This window comes from Euprymna scolopes, chromosome 10, assembly GCF_053919585.1.
Source record: "Euprymna scolopes isolate OS-2025 chromosome 10, ASM5391958v1, whole genome shotgun sequence".
Taxonomy (NCBI): Eukaryota; Metazoa; Mollusca; class Cephalopoda; order Sepiida; family Sepiolidae; genus Euprymna; species Euprymna scolopes.
Window position 1 is genome coordinate 133,645,633 of NC_136491.1, and position 18,893 is coordinate 133,664,525.

Below are 18,893 nucleotides of genomic sequence, written 5' to 3' on the forward strand. Positions count from 1 at the left end.
AGTTTATTCCCCAGAACCGCTAGACTTTGGAATTCCATTCCAGGTCCCTGCTTCCCCAACTGTACTGACGTGCAGAAGTTCGAGTGCAACGTGAACCAACATCTTGCTACCCAAATCCCTACATAGTACCCCAGTAGTTGTTGCCCCTGATAGTAGCCCCCTACACCAAAGTGGCAATGTCTCTTGTTTGGGGTGAAAATGTAATTAAAAAAAAACGTTGAGAAGAATAGTCCGAAGAATCTTAATAATACGAATATTCGAACTACTGTTTTCTCGTATTATTTGGATTATTCGGACGACTGTTTTTATTTTGAGTGTTGTCCTCACTTCATCCGATAGAACCTCCGACTTTATTCATATTAGAATCTTTCTGTTGAATTCGGGTTCGTCGCGTAACGGATAAGGTAGTGACCAAAATTCGGTTTTAAGTGACACGAGACATTTTTCTGGAGATGGAAGATTCAATTAATTCAGTGCAGGAGATGCTAAGAATACAACTGCGAATTATGCAAACTTCTACCAAGTTATGATGGAATGGAATCATGCTACACCAATGGATTGAATAAAGCATGTCATTCCATATTTCAGTGCAGATTTCTATTCAACAAACGATGCTATGTGTTCGCAATATACACTGAAAATAAATCAGAGGTAACATCGGCCAAAACGTTGTAACACTCAATATGAGAACAATAGTCCGAATAATACAAATTATCAATCCTCATCTAAAAATTTCAAAAATATGTACTCATCTCGTTTCTTATATTCCCAGCGTTTTGACCGATAACATTTTTGATTTAGTTGAGGTGAATATTTTGTGACTAGGAAATTTCTAGTCGGAATTGAGAATATTTTCCGTCGAGTTTGGAGCTTGTACGCAATTTCGAAACGAACCATTTATTCAATCAACATATAGATTACTGCCATTTAAAGGGCTATTTATTAATGGTTAAAAACGTTGGTTAATAATCTTCTGGAGAGTGAAGGGTTATATCCTTAATATAAGATACTTAACAAAATGTTGAAAGAATGAGAAGAATCTATCCCCATACTTTTAAGGAAATCGCTTCATACAAGGAACGAAGCCACTTGATGTAAGGAGCTAAAAGACTTCTTAATTATAAATGTGGAAGGGATAGAGTAGGGTCTAAAAACAGCAAGTCTTCCTCCTTGCAAGAAACATCGGTCATGGAATGTGAGGACAAAAGAATAAAATAAGAGAAGCAATAGTTACAAAGCTGCCAAAAGTAAAACCAAGGTCAACTTTCTACTCTCCTTTAAATGAAGGCTTCAATTCGAAATACCATTCAGATTTCCAGTTATACATAAAAGGTATTAGATTCGAGTAGAAGATTGCCAAGTTATAAAAAAAGATACACGTGAAGACAGCTAGAGGGTCGATCAGCCGAAATCTCATGAATGTAAGACAAAAGATATGAACAGTAATTTTATAAATACAGCTTATCAATCATAAACTCAAAACTTACGAAACCGATTTATATTGAAATTTATCTTAAACATGTTTATTTTAACCAAATTCGATTTGATTTTCTATCGAAGATGTACACGGACTGCAAATGTTTACCAGCCGGAACAACAGTGACCAGTGGAATCTGTGACACCGGTTGCAATTCACTGTATTACTATATCGCAATCGCCACGATGAATGCATTTATTGGAGCAATGGTTATCGTCCCTACCTATATAGCCAACTTAAGGTAAGATGTCTATTATTTCGAATTTTGTCTGATTTCTTTTGTAAACAAATCTAGATGATCAAAAAGACTTGTGGAAAATGAGTGTTGTTTGATCTATGAAACCTGATAGTAAAACAAAAGACTACACGTCTGTTACGACAGAAATACACAATAATCCCCCCACTATCTTACAAACATTAGGTCGCTTGCTCAGCGACCAAGAAAATTAATCTGCCTGCCCAGAGATTTGCCTCTAATTCCACTTTAGACCCCACAAACCAGTTTCCCAAATTTCCCGTTGCAGGCAGAAACCATAGTCATAGATCTGAGAATGGCCCCTTCTTATGTCCATGACATCATAAAAAACCTACCCACCTCTAAAGCATGTTGGTCTGATCTCATCCCTGACATACTAATTAAGAACTACTTTGCTGAGCTAGCCTGTCCACTTCAAACTCTTCAACAAATGCCTAACCTAGTCTTGCTTTCCTGATAGCTGGAAAATTACATCCGTTGTACTAATATTCAAGAATAATGGCAAAAGAACTGAACCTCTCAATTATCGTCCGACCAGTTTCCTGACCCCTTCGCTGAAATCTATGAGTCTTTAATTAATCAAGCACTAGCTCACCATCTTGTAAATGCTAAACTTCTTTCTGACCAATAGTAAAGACAGATAAACCTGTTATACTGCAGACATTTTAACTGTCGTTTCTGAACGCATATACCATGCACTGGATAAGGCAGAAGAAGCGAGAGCTATAGTCCTTGAGATATACAAAGCCTTTGACAAGGTCTGCTATGAAGTGGTTGTCTCGAAAATTGAATCATATAGCATTTCTGGACGAATACAGAGTAATCAGATACTTCCTAGATGAGAAAAATTCAGGTTGTCTTCGATAGCCATACGTCTAAACAACGTTGGATTCTTAGGACTATTATTCTCATCTTGAGTGTCATTTTCACATGTTGTAACCACCGACCTTTTTCAGGCTGATAGAACGAGAGCACGCTACCCCTGTGAAGTAAAAAAAAAAGGTTCCGTTGGAAATTCCGTCCAAATTCTCGAGTTCGACAAGATACACATGAAGAAGGTTGGAGATTACATCGACCGAAACGTTACGAAAATAACACTCAATATGAAAACAATAATTCAAAGAATCCAAATAATACGAATAACGAATCCTCATCTCAAAAAATTCAGAAACGTAACATGATATTAATACAAGTTAATACAGTGATCGATCTTTGGAATTTGATTATTCTTGATATTCATAAATGGCATCTCTGAAAAAACTGTACCTCATATGGGTATATTTGGTGATGACACTACGCTCTATAATAAACATAAGGGAAAACACTAATATAGACCTTGGCCATGACAGAAATACTAGCAAACGAACATCAACCTCTAGTGAAACTGGCCGCCAGTGGATGATAATATTTAATTCTACTACGACTAAGTCTCTTTCTTTTAATAACTACAAAACCTCTTCCAAACCAATAATTGCCGTAGCAACATCCTAACTTGAGAACTCATCTTTCGTACTTTATTCATAGGCAACATAAATAGGAAGAAATGCATGGAGAGTATATATTTACAAAGCCATAATTCGCCCATGCATGGAGTATTGTTGCCACATCTGGGATGGAGAATCTATCACTAGTGTTACGTTGTGGGATGGTGTTCATATATAAATGTGTGGTTGTGTGTCGTGTTACCAGTTTCTATATTGTGGGGTTCTTCACTATCTGAACCCTAAGTTATCGTGTTGCAGTCTATTTACATTTCGTGATCGTCTGAGTATGTTGCGTGCGTGTGTCAGACATAACATAAACACATATATTTCGACATACCTTATTAACTTTTCAACTGCGTCGTTGGGAATTTCATCTGTTCTTGGATGGAAGCTGGAACCTGTGGACGAATGCATTTCAACTCCAAGACGATGGCTGGTTTTATATAGTGATTTTTATTACTTCGCAGTTGTGGATACGGAAGAATGGGAAGTAAATATCTTTGCTTGGGTGGTTATTTCTATTAGTCTCCATTTTGAGATACGTCAGCTCCCTCCTCGGTGAGGGGACACGATCTGTTAAATCGTCCGCTCTCTTTGACGTCCTTTTTCCAACACATCTATTTTCTCAGCTTACTAGAACACATGACAACAGAAATCTACTTCCGATACGGGTTAACTCTTTTCCGGTGCAGCTTGTCCAGTTTACACCTCAACATGTTTTGACAACTTTTATCAAAACATAACTTCACATCTCATCTCGCTCACTTCTATTTAGCTAGCTAGCTAGATACATTGATTGATTGAATGATAAACAGATACAAAGATAGATAGAAAGCTAATTCATCTTTTGTTCCACAACTATATAACACTAATCTCTCACTATTAGACAGAGTCCAAAAAGAGTTTCAGATCTAATAGGTTCCGCACTATCGACCAGACTCTGACCCTTGTCTCATCGTCGAAATATCGCATCCCTGTCCTTATTTCACAAGTATTTTAATTGAACACGGTCTTTATATATATATATATATATATATATATATATATATATATTGTGTGTATGTATTCGACTCTGATTAGTTGTATGATGAAAAAATAATAACGAAACGTATGTAAAACAACCAAGAAAAGAATATAGGCATTCGTTTATATTACAAATAAAATAATTAATATTAAAAAAAAAACTAAAATTATAATTGTGGACCGATTCAATTCTGTGCCATTAGAGTGTAAAGTTATGCACATGTCATATGTTGAAGTTATGAAAATATATGCATTGTAGCTAAGCGTCCCTGTTTTATTTCCATAGTAAATAGTCAGGCTAAGATGCATAGAATTCGAAGCACTCCCTTTTTATATGTATAATGTGTTTAGTCAATTTAGTTTGACAATAAGAGTTATTATTAAAATCTCCCAGGGATTAATGTTTTAATTAGCTAATGTCAGGGGTTTTCTCAAACAAAGTCCGACTGACTATTACTTCCTTTTCTATTGTATTATATTGGCGTGAACCGTTCTTTTGTGAACGTGTCTAATTAATAGGTGATTTTATACTGACATGTGAGTACTTTGAATAGCATTTCCAGTTGCCGGTTGGGTTTTGTTTATTTATTTTTTTGTGTTATGTATCGTTATTCTAAATTAGATTTTATTTTGTGCATGCGGTTGTTTGCTATTTCACTTCTATAGTGTAATAGATTCGGTAGATCTTCGAAATACCATTTAGGTCTAACCAGATTTTTTTAAATCAGATATTACAACTATAAAAGCGCATTCAATAATAAAAAAACGCGGAATACAAACAGGACCAACGACCCATTACTGGGAGATTGTAAAAATCCTTAGCTAATTATAAATGTGTTTCATACGAACAATTTACATTTGAAAAATAATCTTCACGCGTCATTTTTTAATAGTTTATACCATTTTTAGTATTTATGTTTCGATCATTTTATTTACAGAATCGCCGGTGATGAAGACAAAAGCCTGGCAGTTGGGATGTCAACTTTTTTTAGTTCCTTAATAGGTATGTATCCTCAGGTATATCATATAGAAACATAGAATTTCACATAGAAACATTGTCAGAAATACGACAGAAATAGTGTATATATATTTAAGAAAGTTTTAATAAACAAATAGATACATGAAGTAAGAGCATATAAATTATGAGTTATCTCCCCCTTACAATCGTTACTATTTAAATAATGTAAACCACCATTGATAACAACTTTAATTAGTTAAGGCGAGGATCATATAAGTGTAAATATCCAAAAATTTACCGTACTTGTGTAAGATAAATAATTATAAATCTTAACATTTAATACATTTCGAGTAAAATCGTATTTTAAATATTTTCAGCAAAAATACCTTTAGTATAACGATGGCAACGATATTTGCTGTTTATATTTTAATGTTCTTTTTTTCTCCCCTTCCTTTGTTTTCTCTTATTATTCTCTGTTCTCCTTTTCATATATAACCACGTGACTTTTAAAAATCTTTAATTATAAATTTTGTGTCATTTGTTTTTCCGTCTTCATTTAAGGACTCGAACTTTTACAAGAAAGAACTTTACGTCGCCTAACAAGATCGTTAGCTATTTTTCCATGTTGTAGAAACCTGTGCTTTCCCAAAATATAGGGATTTCTCTCTTCCACATATACGTTCCAAGCTTTGGTCAGAATGAATTTCGGCTTTCTTGAGATTTTATCTATCATTGTTACAACAATCTGTTAGATATAATGCCGAAAGATGTACTTTTCAACACTTATTATGATCGTTATTAAATTTATAAAAATAGAATGTCAGAAAGAATGGTATCATAGCGAAATCAATATTTGCAGATAAAATTATTTATGTTAAGATGTTTTAATAGAAAAGAATGTAAGAACACAAACAATAATTTAAAAATAAGGTTGATATCTAGAGTCTGACATAGCATGACGTAGAGATCATTTAAAATGACGTGGGCTTTAGGAGAGAGATAGAGTAAGAGAGAGAGAGAGAGAGCTTGAAAGACACACATTTTTTTTACTGAAGAGTCATAAATCAGAGAGAGAGCAGACCGAGTCAGTGACTAAGAGTAGAAAGATGGTCCACGGACGGTGATGGCTTAAAGAAGGGAAAGTTGTCGAATGTAAGTCTTCAGGACCAGCTTTGAATCTTTCCAATGGTTCAAACATCCGGAAAAAAGCTAATGTAAATACCACCAAGATTGTACGAATCTTCAATTTCAGCTTTTCCGATGGTCCGTCAAAACAAGACCAAAGATGGGCAAGGTATGTTTCTCCATTCGCCGACATAAATCCCAGAAATTGTAATTTATCCCTTTCTGTTGTAAATGTTACATGTTCCTTGTTAAAGTGTATCTGTTAATATATTAGCACTGTCGTAATTGTTATGCACGCATCAATTCAACGAACAACAGAAAAACTAGAATAGACGATCACACCCCTAGGGTCATAGACGAATACACGTATATACACACGTCATATAGATGACTTTGACATGTATATACAAACGTATTGACCCTCTGTATACAAACATTCATATATATATATATATATATATATATATATATATATATATATATATATATATATATACGTGTCTAAATTCGTGTATCGTCTAGTTATATAAAATGTTCTTCTAATGAATATATATATATATATATATATATATATATTACAAAACACAAGTACATAATACATACCCCTCCAGTATACAACATATCCGTACAATCTCATCTCCAAAGTTTTCATTCTGAATGCTGAAAATATGGCATAGCCCATTTTGTCCGTTCATGTGACTATAACCACATGGAAAATGTTTGTATAAAGTTCGTCTTTTGATTCCGATTTCTCCTAGTCATTTTCCAGACTTTTGTGGAGTGTTCCTAGTGCTCCCAAATTTATTGACAATACAGTAGTTATATTTATGTTATATATTCTCTTCAATTGTTTGACAAGTTTTATCTATACGTTTGTTTTCTGCTTCTTAACCGTGTGAATTGCTGGGATGACAAAATTCACTACCTGGACATTTTATTCTTTTTGTTGCATATTATCATGTCCTGTCGTTTTATTTGAATAAGTTTGCCGTTTGTATTTTAATGTTCTTATATACACTCGTGAGCAAAAAAAAAAAAAAAAAAAATGGGCCAAACAAATTTTATATATTTTATCGCACTAAATGCCATATTGAACAAAGAACAATTGAACAAGGAAACTTAAACGAGACTAATAACACAGAAGACATTTACTTTAATAAATGCTTAGGATGGAATTGCATTCCCTTTTCATTTCTTTAAAAGATCAATCCTTTTAGACATGCTCTCCACTAAAGTGGAACACTGTGAAGAGGAGATGCTATTCCATTCACTTTGCACAGCTTTCCACAATTTGTCATTGTTCGAAAACGTTCTTTCATCCAGTGCACGAGATATTATGGACCAAATATTCTCGATTGGGTTTAAATCGGGGCTTCCATCTTGCCAAAATATCACATTAATTGAATTATCAAAAAAACATTTTTTGTGACTTTAGCAGTGTGTGCAGTGGCATTATCGTGTTGAAAAATAATGTTCTGAGATATTCCCAGCGCCTGGATACTTGGTAACAGTCCTGTTTCTAATATTCGAATGTATTCCTTTGCATTGATTGACTTCTCACATCTAATGTTCCCCAATTTCTGCTGCAGTAAAAGTTCCCCACACCATTATCTCTCTATTCCTATGTTTAGCTGTCGTTTTCATGCAATTTGGTGAAAATCTTTCTCCAATTCTTCGATTACACCATTCAAGAGCATCAATAACAAGACAAAATCTTGATTCATCTGACCAGAAAACATTCATGAACCAATCTGTATCTTTCTTGCCATAATACGAGAAAAATCTCTTTTTATCATTGATGTTTTTCTCAGATAAAAATGGCTTCTTTGCACACCTTTTAGAAGAAAATCCCATTTCTTTCATTCGTCTAGATTTTGTATATCTAGAAAGAGAATTTCCAGCCCCTGTTTTGAATTCTTTGCTATGATCAACATAAGTTTTCTTTTAATCCTTCAAAACAGTTAATTTAAGTATGCGGTCGTCCTTCAAAGTGAATACTCTAGGGCGACCAGATCCAGATTTTCCTTTTGCCAAGCGTTCGACTTCGAAACTTTCATCAATTCGCTTCATATTTTCACTTTTTCTTTTCTTAAAATATCAAAAATATGCTTGTAAGTCATTTTGGACTGCCTTACTCCTGCAATTCAGTTTTTTATATCCTCGCCAAGATGCGGTTCTACCATATTAAGAATTAAGTTTTCCACTTATTATTATATGCTATAATAATAATGATCAGCAAAATAGAAATTTTCAGTTAAAAAAGTTCATGGAAAAGTATTGAAAAATCGATTTCTTACTTCTTTCACTCCTGGCCCATTTTTTTTTTTTTTTACTCATGAGTGTATATCTGTTATACATTTAATTTCATCATCATCATCATCATTATTATTATTATTATCATCATCATCATCATCATCATCATCATCATCATCATTATTATTTATTTATTTATTTATTTATTTATTTTTTTTATTTATTTTTAGGTTGGATGTCAGGTCCAGTGATTTTCGGAATGATTGTCGACTCCGCCTGCCTTGTGTGGAATTCTTCATCCGAGGAACGTGGTTATTGTGCTTTATATGAAAATAGGAACTTAAAGAATTACATGTTCATCACCCGAACGGCTTTGACCTTTGCTGCAGCGGTGCTAACGTTTCTTGCATTTTTGGTTCAGACACGCGATGAGAATAGACAGAAGCGTAAGACTGAGGGACAAGAAAGAGCTGAAAAGGAATTGGAAGTGTCTGCATAGAAATAATTAAAATATGATCCATTGCCATTTTATCATTAAAATTAAGAATCGTCCAATCACTTAAGTTGAGCTATATGTATCTTCATCAACCTTCAAACGCATCTATACAACTATGGGCATTAGAGTGATGCATAACTACGGTACGTTACTCGGGAGGTTAATATTTATTTTAAAACGACACGTGTTTAATACTATAAAGATATGCGGTCGGAGTGGTTATAATGCAGCGTATTAATCGCCCAATTTATTGCAAATCTTCTTGGATTATCATTCAATTTCGTATCATCATAATCGAATAAACCATCTTCAAACAATATTACCAGTAATTTGCTTGTAAGTACAGAATAGTTAACAGTTGAAAACTGACCCCCCCCCAAAAAAAAACATTACCCCCCCCCCCCCCAAAAAAAAAACTAACAAATACGTTATTGGAAATACAGTGTACTTTTTACGGGTGGAAACTCTATTATTATTTATTGTAACATTTACGGTTCTGAATTTTTTAGATGAAAATTTATTATTTGTATTATTTAGATTCTTCAGGCTACTTCTTTCATCTTTAATGCTATTTGCAAAACCTTCGGTCAAAGACTCGTGGCGCAGGGGATATAGTACTTGGTGAAATTGAGTTGTAATATTTAGATTCATGGAGATTGAAGGTTCAAGCTTCAATGCGGGGGTGCTAAAATACAATTTCGAATTACTTAAGAATTCTACCCAGTCATGGCTGACGGAGTAAGAGCATGCTACACCCATGGATCAAATAAAGGATTCCGTTCGAAATTACGTGCAGATTTCAAATTTCGACAGAAAGTTTCCCGAGTTCATGAAGATATACCCGAGGAAGGTAGAAGGTTACATCGACCTAAAAGTTGTGAAAATGACACTCAAGATAAGAGCAGTAGTCCAGAGATTCTAAATAATACGAATTGTGAAATGTAATTTCAATAATAACTGCCTTGTTTATACACGAAAAACAACAATGACCGCTGAGATTATTTCTTAACTTCGCTAAATTAAGGTGATTACGTATGGTTTCATAAACTTAGGATTGACGGTAGATAAGTATCTTTTCAGCGTAAAGTAAACCGAAGGTAAGTGGTTGTCAGTTCCATGTTCGTTTGTCGATAAAATAACTTTCGTCAAAACAAATTTGGAAATAAATAATAAAAACAGCTTCCACAAATTAAAAGTATAAAGGCTGGCAAAGTATTTAAGTTTACTTATTTTGCAACAAATTATTTGTTGTATTTACTTTTTGTCGACTATTGACTATTGTTATCTTGTATAGAACAGATATCCAAGATGCAAACAGGGATTCCCGAGATTTGATGTCAAATTAAGGACTTGGTTGAGATAAATCGGCAGACAATACGAATGAAAATGTCACTTCTGTACAAGTACTTAAAAGTGATGAATCTAATAAACATAAAATGGACATCCCTCACTTTCTTATTATTTTCTTCTTCATTTTTAAAAAAAAGATGAAGAGGATGAGAGCGATACTTACGACTTGTGAGCTCAGCGTAGTGGATATTGTTGCCTACATGAATGAAGATTAGTAACTGATATTTATAAAATGGGAGTATGACGGATGGTATGAGGTGATTACAAATCTATATATCCAGGTTCGGTCATTCATTTCGTGAAGTCTCATTTTTGTTATCAAAGGGATCAGACCATTATTTCTTTAGTTCATCCAAAATTAGATACTTTTTGTTACTAGACCTTGTTGAGCAGGTCGCTTAAAGAACATTTCTTCTTGCAACCCTGATCGTTGCCTGCTCACTTTTGAGTATAACCCGTCAACCATTTTGTAATATATTGCTAAAAAGAAATAAAAGTTCTTCCCTTTCAGTGACCTTTCTGCTACATAATTTGTCATCCAGTTTCTCAGTAGGGAACAGATCCTTCGACGGATGACAATAGTAAAAGTCAAGGTTGAGGAACGGCTGAAGCTGTGCCACGGAGATAGGGTGATGCCGCATATTTAGTCCACCTTACCGAAGGATATCTTGGAGTATATCCATTAAATGGAACGGTTCATTAGCTAGCTAGAATTAGGTCAGATCCAAAAGAAGTATGTACTGGAAACTGAAGTTAGTTGGGCTCCAAAACTCATGAAATATCACACGGAGCTGGTGGACTGGATAATTATTTGGCTGCACCGACTGCCAGTCCTTTCATGGATGCAATTAATTGGGCATCAGGAAGAATTTCAGTTTCTTTTATAGTTAACCATATTTGATGGTTTTGAGATGGCCACAGGTCACATGAGTTTACAGAATTTCTTGTTCAGATTCGAAAACAGTTATAAGTACTGTTTATGTCGCCGTACGCTTAAATTTATTGGATTGCTCCGTTACAGACAGAGCGTCACGGCTAATCAACCAGCTAAACAAAAGAAAATTAGCAACTTGCTGTTTCTTTACTAAAGAGGGAATATTTGAACATCGACAAGATCAAAGACACAAACATTTCAACGCATACTGGCTTAATTACCTAAAAAGGAAATCTACTCAGATCTTGAGTTTATTTACAGGACTACATCTCTCTTGGAAGAGCTAGGAAAAATTTATTCATGCGATGTTTCTGTGGATGATCCGAATGGAGCTCATTTAATGGCTAATATCCGTTTTCCGAAATTTCCGAAGTAATAAAAGGGGAAATGATTGGGTTAATGTGCATACCTTCCTTGTCTTCCATATTGGAGCTCATAGGTGAGGTAATTAAGCGACTTCAGGTCAAGGAAGGCGAATGTACCAGTTCTACATTTGATACTAGACGGAGTTCTTCTTAGGGAGCGGCAGGGAGACTCAAAACGATATCTTCCTTTCACTTAGACACCAATTCCCAGAATTTGCCTGGATATTTTCAAATCTTGTCCCGCATTCTGTTTGTGAATTTCACTAGGGGAATGGAGTCTGTTGCGGTTAATTGCCTCCTGGACACAGGAAGTGGGTGTTTATATTTGTCTGCTAATGTGCTACATGACTTGGGTTTGATAGAGACAATTGATATGGATTGCCAGATTAGATTTTCCACCCTTCTTACCTTGTAATGTTATGACCCTTTAGGCTGTGATCATAGCGTAGTATCTGTTAACTGTGGCAAGCGGGGTCAATGGTCAAAACATTATTATTGTTATTGTATTCTTATTAATTGATTTGAGCGACGGATGGTCGCTGTATCAGTTATTATGATTAGAAGAATAAACAATTAAATTGGGGAAGAAATGATTGACGTGTGAATCGCAAAAGAAATGTGAAAATAGAAAATATATGTAAAAATTCTTTTGACTTTTGAATAAACAAATAACTTGTTGTGGACGTTAGGTTGGTCTGGGACACGTAATTAGGTGACGTAAGAGAACACGTGATGTAGCTAGTTTTGGAGGGATTCAGAAAGTTAAGGATTGACCACCAGAGCGGACAGACGTCTAGACAAGGGTGGACAGACAGCTAGGGAGCGAGCTGTAAGAATAGAAATGTAGACAAACTGCAGATCCTGTGAAAACCATTTGATGCAATTGTAATAAATTTATATTATAAAAATATAAAGAGTTGTTTTAATGGTTTCACAAATAAGAACAGATGTCTCAAAAATGGTGCTGATCGTTTCATGGTTTGTAACGGAGCAGCGGAAAGATACAGAACTCTTCAAGAAAAAAAGGTATGAAGCATATATTATTCTTATTACATATGAACTGCAAAAATATTCCGTGCGATAAGTCTGACCCAGCATGATTCACTTTACACGCCAATATCATGTTCTCCTGGCTAAACAACATACATACGATTTATACGTTTATTATATGTCTGTTAAAAGAACAATATCTAACATCCACTAGATAACACATGACACGTTTTAATATATCATCTTCTCCAATATAAACCAATATACAACAATCGAATGTAACCAGAGTTTTAGGGAAGTGGTTCTGGAAATTGATTTGGGTTGCGGAAATACAATAAAGTATTCTGTTTTGGGAGCTGAGTTGATAGACTTATCTGTCCGAATAACAAACTTGGAATCTTTGTTGAGTGCTTTCGAGATGCTAAATGTTTCCTGTGCGACAAATTTGAGGCTAGATCAGACTTCATACCAATCAAATCTATCATCGGATTGAACCTCCTTCATCAATTAGATCCCTTTCAACTTGTCCCTTGTATGAAGGGCTGGGCCTTTTTCATCCCAGCAGGTGCCGTTACTTTTGGAGCCATAGAATCTTTTTTGTTTGAGGATCAAACGATCCCACGATAGGGCTCAACTTTTATATAACTCTGTAATGAAGCAGACTCCACAAGTGGATTTATCCCACTATTGTTTCGTTCTTGATAGCTATACCACGTATCGTGATCCCTTGGAAGGGGTTCTCCCTAATAGTGAAGTTCAGAGTGGGTTGTAACAGATGTTCAACATAAAATTTCTGGAGATATATAACAAATATATCTTTTCGTACTATGATCAACAGCGGATAACGTGCTTGAAAAATGTCATAGCGTTCAAAGCTGGCACATACTATGTAGAGCTCCTCTGGTATGTTGACGTTAGTCAGAGTTCCGCCCAATCATGTTATTTCTTTGTGTATCTTGAACCGGGTGACTAAGGATCTAATAAACATTAACAGAACTACTTGGAAGTGTTCTGACAATAGGAACAGGATGGTGTAATTAAGATTTTCGTGCTCCTCTATGGATTTGATAAATATGCATGGATACCGGATCGACCTGGATTTACGCCTGCCCCTACAGCTGCTACCACGATTTGCCTCGTCTTCAACTGCAGTTTGGAATCCGGTAACAGAATGCCCCTAAATGTGGAAAACTTCGTTATATCTAAAGTGAATCAATATAGACTTGTTGAATTGTACACCTAGTATTTGATGGAGGAAGGATTTATTTATTATTTAGTCTAGTAACACAAATGTTGACGCCCTCCGAGATATAACGAAAATGAATGGTACGGCAAAAAATGGTGAGGCACTGTGATATTGATACAATTTCCTTTCAGAAAAAAAATGCATGTGGCTCCTGTCCAATCCGATCCTGGTGCTTCAACAAAGAGAAAGATCCTTTCCGAAGCTGCAAAGATTCTTGATCGACTGTCTCTCCACCTCTGTTTTCTTATTAGGACGATGTGGAATAATCATTTTGGTTGGGACAATCCTCCTCCCCCAGGAGATTTTTAGTGGCTGAGGGTAACTTGTTAGGGACCTGTCAGGGTCAAGTGATTTACATTTTAATCGACAGGCCCTTTTTATGAGACAACTCAGTGACATGTACCTATTTTGTGATGCTTTTAAGGAGGCATATGGATTTGTTGTGTACGTGGCAAAAGACAAACGATCTTACTTGTTGTTTGCTAAAATAAAGGTTGAACTAATGAAGAAAAAGGTCTGTCAGCGTTAGAATTAATGGCAGTTTAGTTTTCTCTGAAATGCCCGTCAACTTGAATAATTGTGAGCAGTTTGTCCCAACTAATGTATGTATGGCCTCCGATGCACATGTAGCTTTTGTATGAATGTTATTCCAATCTATGGCCAAGAAAAACATTTTTGCTAAAGACAGACTGAAGGACATCCTACGAATGAATCGTAAATTAGAATCTCGATGTGGTCTGTCGATTTGATATATGTCTTGTGAGTTGTCAACATAAATGAAGATCAACTACTAATATTTATAGCCCAGAATGAGAGTAGGAGAATGGTAGTAGGTCATTAGAAATCTATATATTCAGGTTCTGTCATTCCCTTGTAATGGGGTCTAAGCTTTGTTATCAAAGAGACAAGACTATTATTTTTTACTACAGAAAAAAATAGATCATTTTTGTTGCCAGCCCCCGTTGTGAGGATCGCTTAAAGACCAGTTTTTGCGACCCCGATCGTTGCCTGTTCACTTTAGCGTATTTCCTTCACCATTTTTGACATATTGTACCTATTTGTCTACGTCGTATTCTTCTTTGAATCTTTCTGTCTTTTCGCATGCTTTTACTTCATAATCTTCGTATTTTTTTATTTTCTCCTTAAAACCTTCCGTTTTTCATATACTTTCTATTCGTATTCTTTTTCATCTTTTTCTTCGTTTTCTTTGTATTCTTTTTCTTCTTTTTTCGTATTCTTTCTTTGTGTTCTTCTTATTTTATTCTGACAACATCGTTTCCCTTTACATATTTTCCCATTTTTCTAAATTTGATGCATCAATTTCCGTCCCTTTTTTTCAGCCTTTCGACCGTCACAAAAATGCACTTGCACCTTCTACAAATCCTTACTGTTATTCCAGTTTGAAAAGGATCACACACCTAAAAATGAAAACGAAAATATAATAAATTAAATATTTTTAACGATACACTTTATTTGAAATCTCACCTTTCTCCCAAAAAAAACTATGCTCTCTTCTTCAAAACCAGGAAAAATACATAATAAATTGTTGGCAAAAAAATTATCTCGATTTTGCACGTCTACATTCAATCAGACGCTCCATAAAATTCCAATATGGCTACGCTTCTTGTCATAACTAAATGCATCTTTTCAGAAATCATTATCAGTTTCATTCGAGCTCATTTCCTGCCAAAACTTAGAGTAAGTCGCTGTAAGTTTTACTCACTATCAAAATTTACTACCACTCGCATATAAACACCAGAAATTGTCATTCCTTGCATACTATTTCACATAAAACCGTCAGCTTTCCATTTATTTATTATGTGATATTATCTGTCACTAAATATAATTTCCTTCAATAAAGTTTGACACGGCTCGTTGCACCTAGCGAACTTATTTTTACAGTAATTTGAGTAGGTATACAAATCTTATTCCACAAATACTCGAATATAATTGCCGAACACAACAAAAACATAGTCTCCTACTTCGATCAATTACAAAAATAATATTTTGAAATTTGATGGAGTGTGTTTTGTATCCGAGAGCAGTTACATTCTTTCACATTCAACAGCAACCGCTTAGTAAAATTTAGTATCTTTTTAACCATTTATCATAACTTTCACGGAATAAACGAATATTCTATAAAATTTCCTTCTTTAAAAACATGCTGACGATTGCGTATTGTAAATTACTTAGATCGACTTTTTCTTCAGAATAAAAACAGCTAGCTCTCTGTTACAATGGTTAGTAGCGACCTTTTCCTTTTCATTAGATTTACGCTGTTGTAACTAATTTCAAATAATGTATAGAAACCATCTTCAATCATTAAAACGGTTTCGGATCTATTGTTAAAGTATTAAGTTTCCTTGTTTTTTTACCTTTTCTTAAGTCACACGGTTACTTTCTTCATCCTATTTTTCTTGGAAGTTATATAATTTCAATCACATTATACTAAAATATTACTCTAGCGTTTACAAACTTATTTTCATACAACTATTAACACTGATTTCTCAATACTAAACGAAAAAAAAATACGAAAAAAGAACACACCGCCCTTTCAAGAAATTACGTTTAGGACATGTGTTAGTCCCAACTTTCAGCCGAGACTTATTGTTGGCAAACATCTATTTATTGTTATACCTGCGAAATATTTAACAAAACAAACCAATCATTATTGCTTTTTTTAATATTTCCACTTATCCCTAAAATATTTTATATTTCATGTTACATGGGAGCGCTTGATAAGTAATGCTTTTAACCCATTTTCAGTAGTCTGTTCTAGCAGAAAGTTTGCATGTGCAATGATTTATTTTTTTGTGTGTTATGTACATGTGCACTGATTTATATCGACTAGGGTAATATGGAAAATTATATCATCGAATTGTCGTTACTTAGTTTCAGATATAACCGAGTCAGATGTAGAGCATGCTGAATGTCGCGCAAGGATCCGATTATTGTACTTGAAAGGAAGCACACCGCAGGGAACTTTGAATGAAATGAAAGAAACGCAGCGTGTGAAATTGTAATATCGTAAATTAAAATATGAAGAGAAATTTGTGAAAATAGTTCCCAAATATCGTCGCTCCCTTCTACCGTCTATGACGCGTCTATCAGATTAGTTGAGGCTGCCATTTTAGAAGATAGGATTGTGACTATACATCAAATAAGTCATGTGGTATAGGCTAAATGGAAAATATCATCCACGACAATTTGCATATGCATAAGCTGTCTAACATATGGAATTTAAGGTTTCTGACACCTTTCCAGAAGTTAGAACACGTCGAGAGTTAAGGAATGAATTTGGTGATGAGTCAAAGTTTTAAAACAAACTGATTACATAGAATAAAACCTGGGACGATCGCTATAGTTCAGAGACAAAAGCCTGGTCAATGCAGTGGAAATAGTTGGACTCATCATCTCGGAAGAAAGATCATGCTCTTCTGGAATCATAACAGAGTAGAGATGCCATATTTCCTGGCAAAGCGTACTGCAATTACAGAATCCTTACATCACGTTTGGGGAAATTAAAAGAATCTATCAAAATCAAAAGTCGAGATCAGCAAAGGTATTTTCGTCCTGCAAGACAAAGTACAGATACACAATGTGCATATCGCAAGATTAGAAGCACATGCGTATTTCTATATAACACACTCCAAACACTCTACTCTCCTGACCTTGCACCCTCTGGCATCCATCTCTTCCCAGCCAGAGAGTTTTTTTAAGGAAAGCATTTCCTAAATGATGCAACCTTGATTTTCGAAGGCACAGCGTCGTTGGTAGATCAACCTGAATTGTTATATGAAAACGGTCTCCCGCGGTATATTACACGATGGGTGAAATGCGTAACTCTTGGTAGTTGCCATGTACAGAAGGACTAATAACTGCGTTAAATTTAATTTCGTACTGCGGTGAGATATAGGTCAGGGGTATTACTTATTTAACGTCCCTTATCAAATAAAACTAACTGTTTTGCTTGCATTTTGATTTTTTTTACACAGTAAATAATCTGAATACCATTATAGCAACACTAATTATAAAATCTTCGTAGAAATTAAATACACAAATTCTTTTAGAAATAGGAAAACAAAAATACTACTTAAAATTATAAAATAAAACGGGGTTTATTCAGATTAGCACTTATAACGATAAACAAAAACGAGGAAAAATTATTATATTGTACCCACTTGGCACGGACGAAGATTTTATATTTCTAAAATCCCAATTGATCAAGTAGTTTGCTCATTTAAGAAATTTGTCGTTTTTTTTACTAAGTGACAGATGGGGCTATGTTTTATTAGATAACACAAGGGGAGGTTAGCCGTGATCATTTGACAGTTGATTTTCTTGAAAAAAAAACTACTTGATAAAATTACGTGATAAGGCGTTAATGAACATTTTTTTAAACACGAAGTGGAAATACATTGTTGAAGAGGGGGATACAGTCACTACTTTGGAAAGAGTTCCATATAACGTTCATTGAACAAGACAATGAAGACAAAACACATTACCTTGCGGTAGCTAACAAAGGAAAACAAGGGCTTACATAACAAGACGAAGACATTTATTTTCCAGTTGGTGATGGGTATGATTAGAATCCGATTCCGTGTTAGATTGACATTCTTCTCCTCCTCCTCTTCCTTCTTGAAGGCTCTCTCCCCAACTCAACTCGAAAACTGACAGCTCTGTCTCTCCTCTTTCTGTTTTCAACTGTTTTCGGATCCAAACTTAAGTGTATATATTGAATATATATATTTCTTTGTGACGTCAGAACGTCGTCAAACTTGTATGTGTTTTGCATGTGTATATTGCATATTCTTCCAATACGTGCCCTGATGACACAAAGGACATTCCTTGATTTTATTGCCCATTGTCCCTGCTTTGATCTAACTTTGTTTTCTAGTTATTTCTTACTACAATGGATAATTTAACTGCATTCATG

General features: G+C 34.8%; 2 protein-coding genes across 2 annotated transcripts in view; both read left to right on the plus strand.

Moving 5' to 3' along the window:
- The window catches only part of LOC145286547 (solute carrier organic anion transporter family member 3A1-like), a 30,784-nt gene extending 21,709 nt beyond the window's left edge, over window positions 1-9,075 (plus strand). The window contains exons 8-10 of the mRNA XM_080135437.1: window positions 1,561-1,718; window positions 5,179-5,243; window positions 8,807-9,075. Coding sequence (XP_079991563.1) covers window positions 1,561-1,718; window positions 5,179-5,243; window positions 8,807-9,075 — 492 coding nt within the window. The remainder of the gene's footprint in view (window positions 1-1,560; window positions 1,719-5,178; window positions 5,244-8,806) is intronic.
- A 6,493-nt stretch (window positions 9,076-15,568) lies between these two features.
- LOC145286548 (solute carrier organic anion transporter family member 2A1-like) overlaps window positions 15,569-18,893 on the plus strand; it is a 102,668-nt gene continuing 99,343 nt past the window's right edge. Inside the window, exon 1 of the mRNA XM_080135438.1 lies at window positions 15,569-15,655. Within this exon, the coding sequence (XP_079991564.1) occupies window positions 15,569-15,655 (87 nt within the window). The remainder of the gene's footprint in view (window positions 15,656-18,893) is intronic.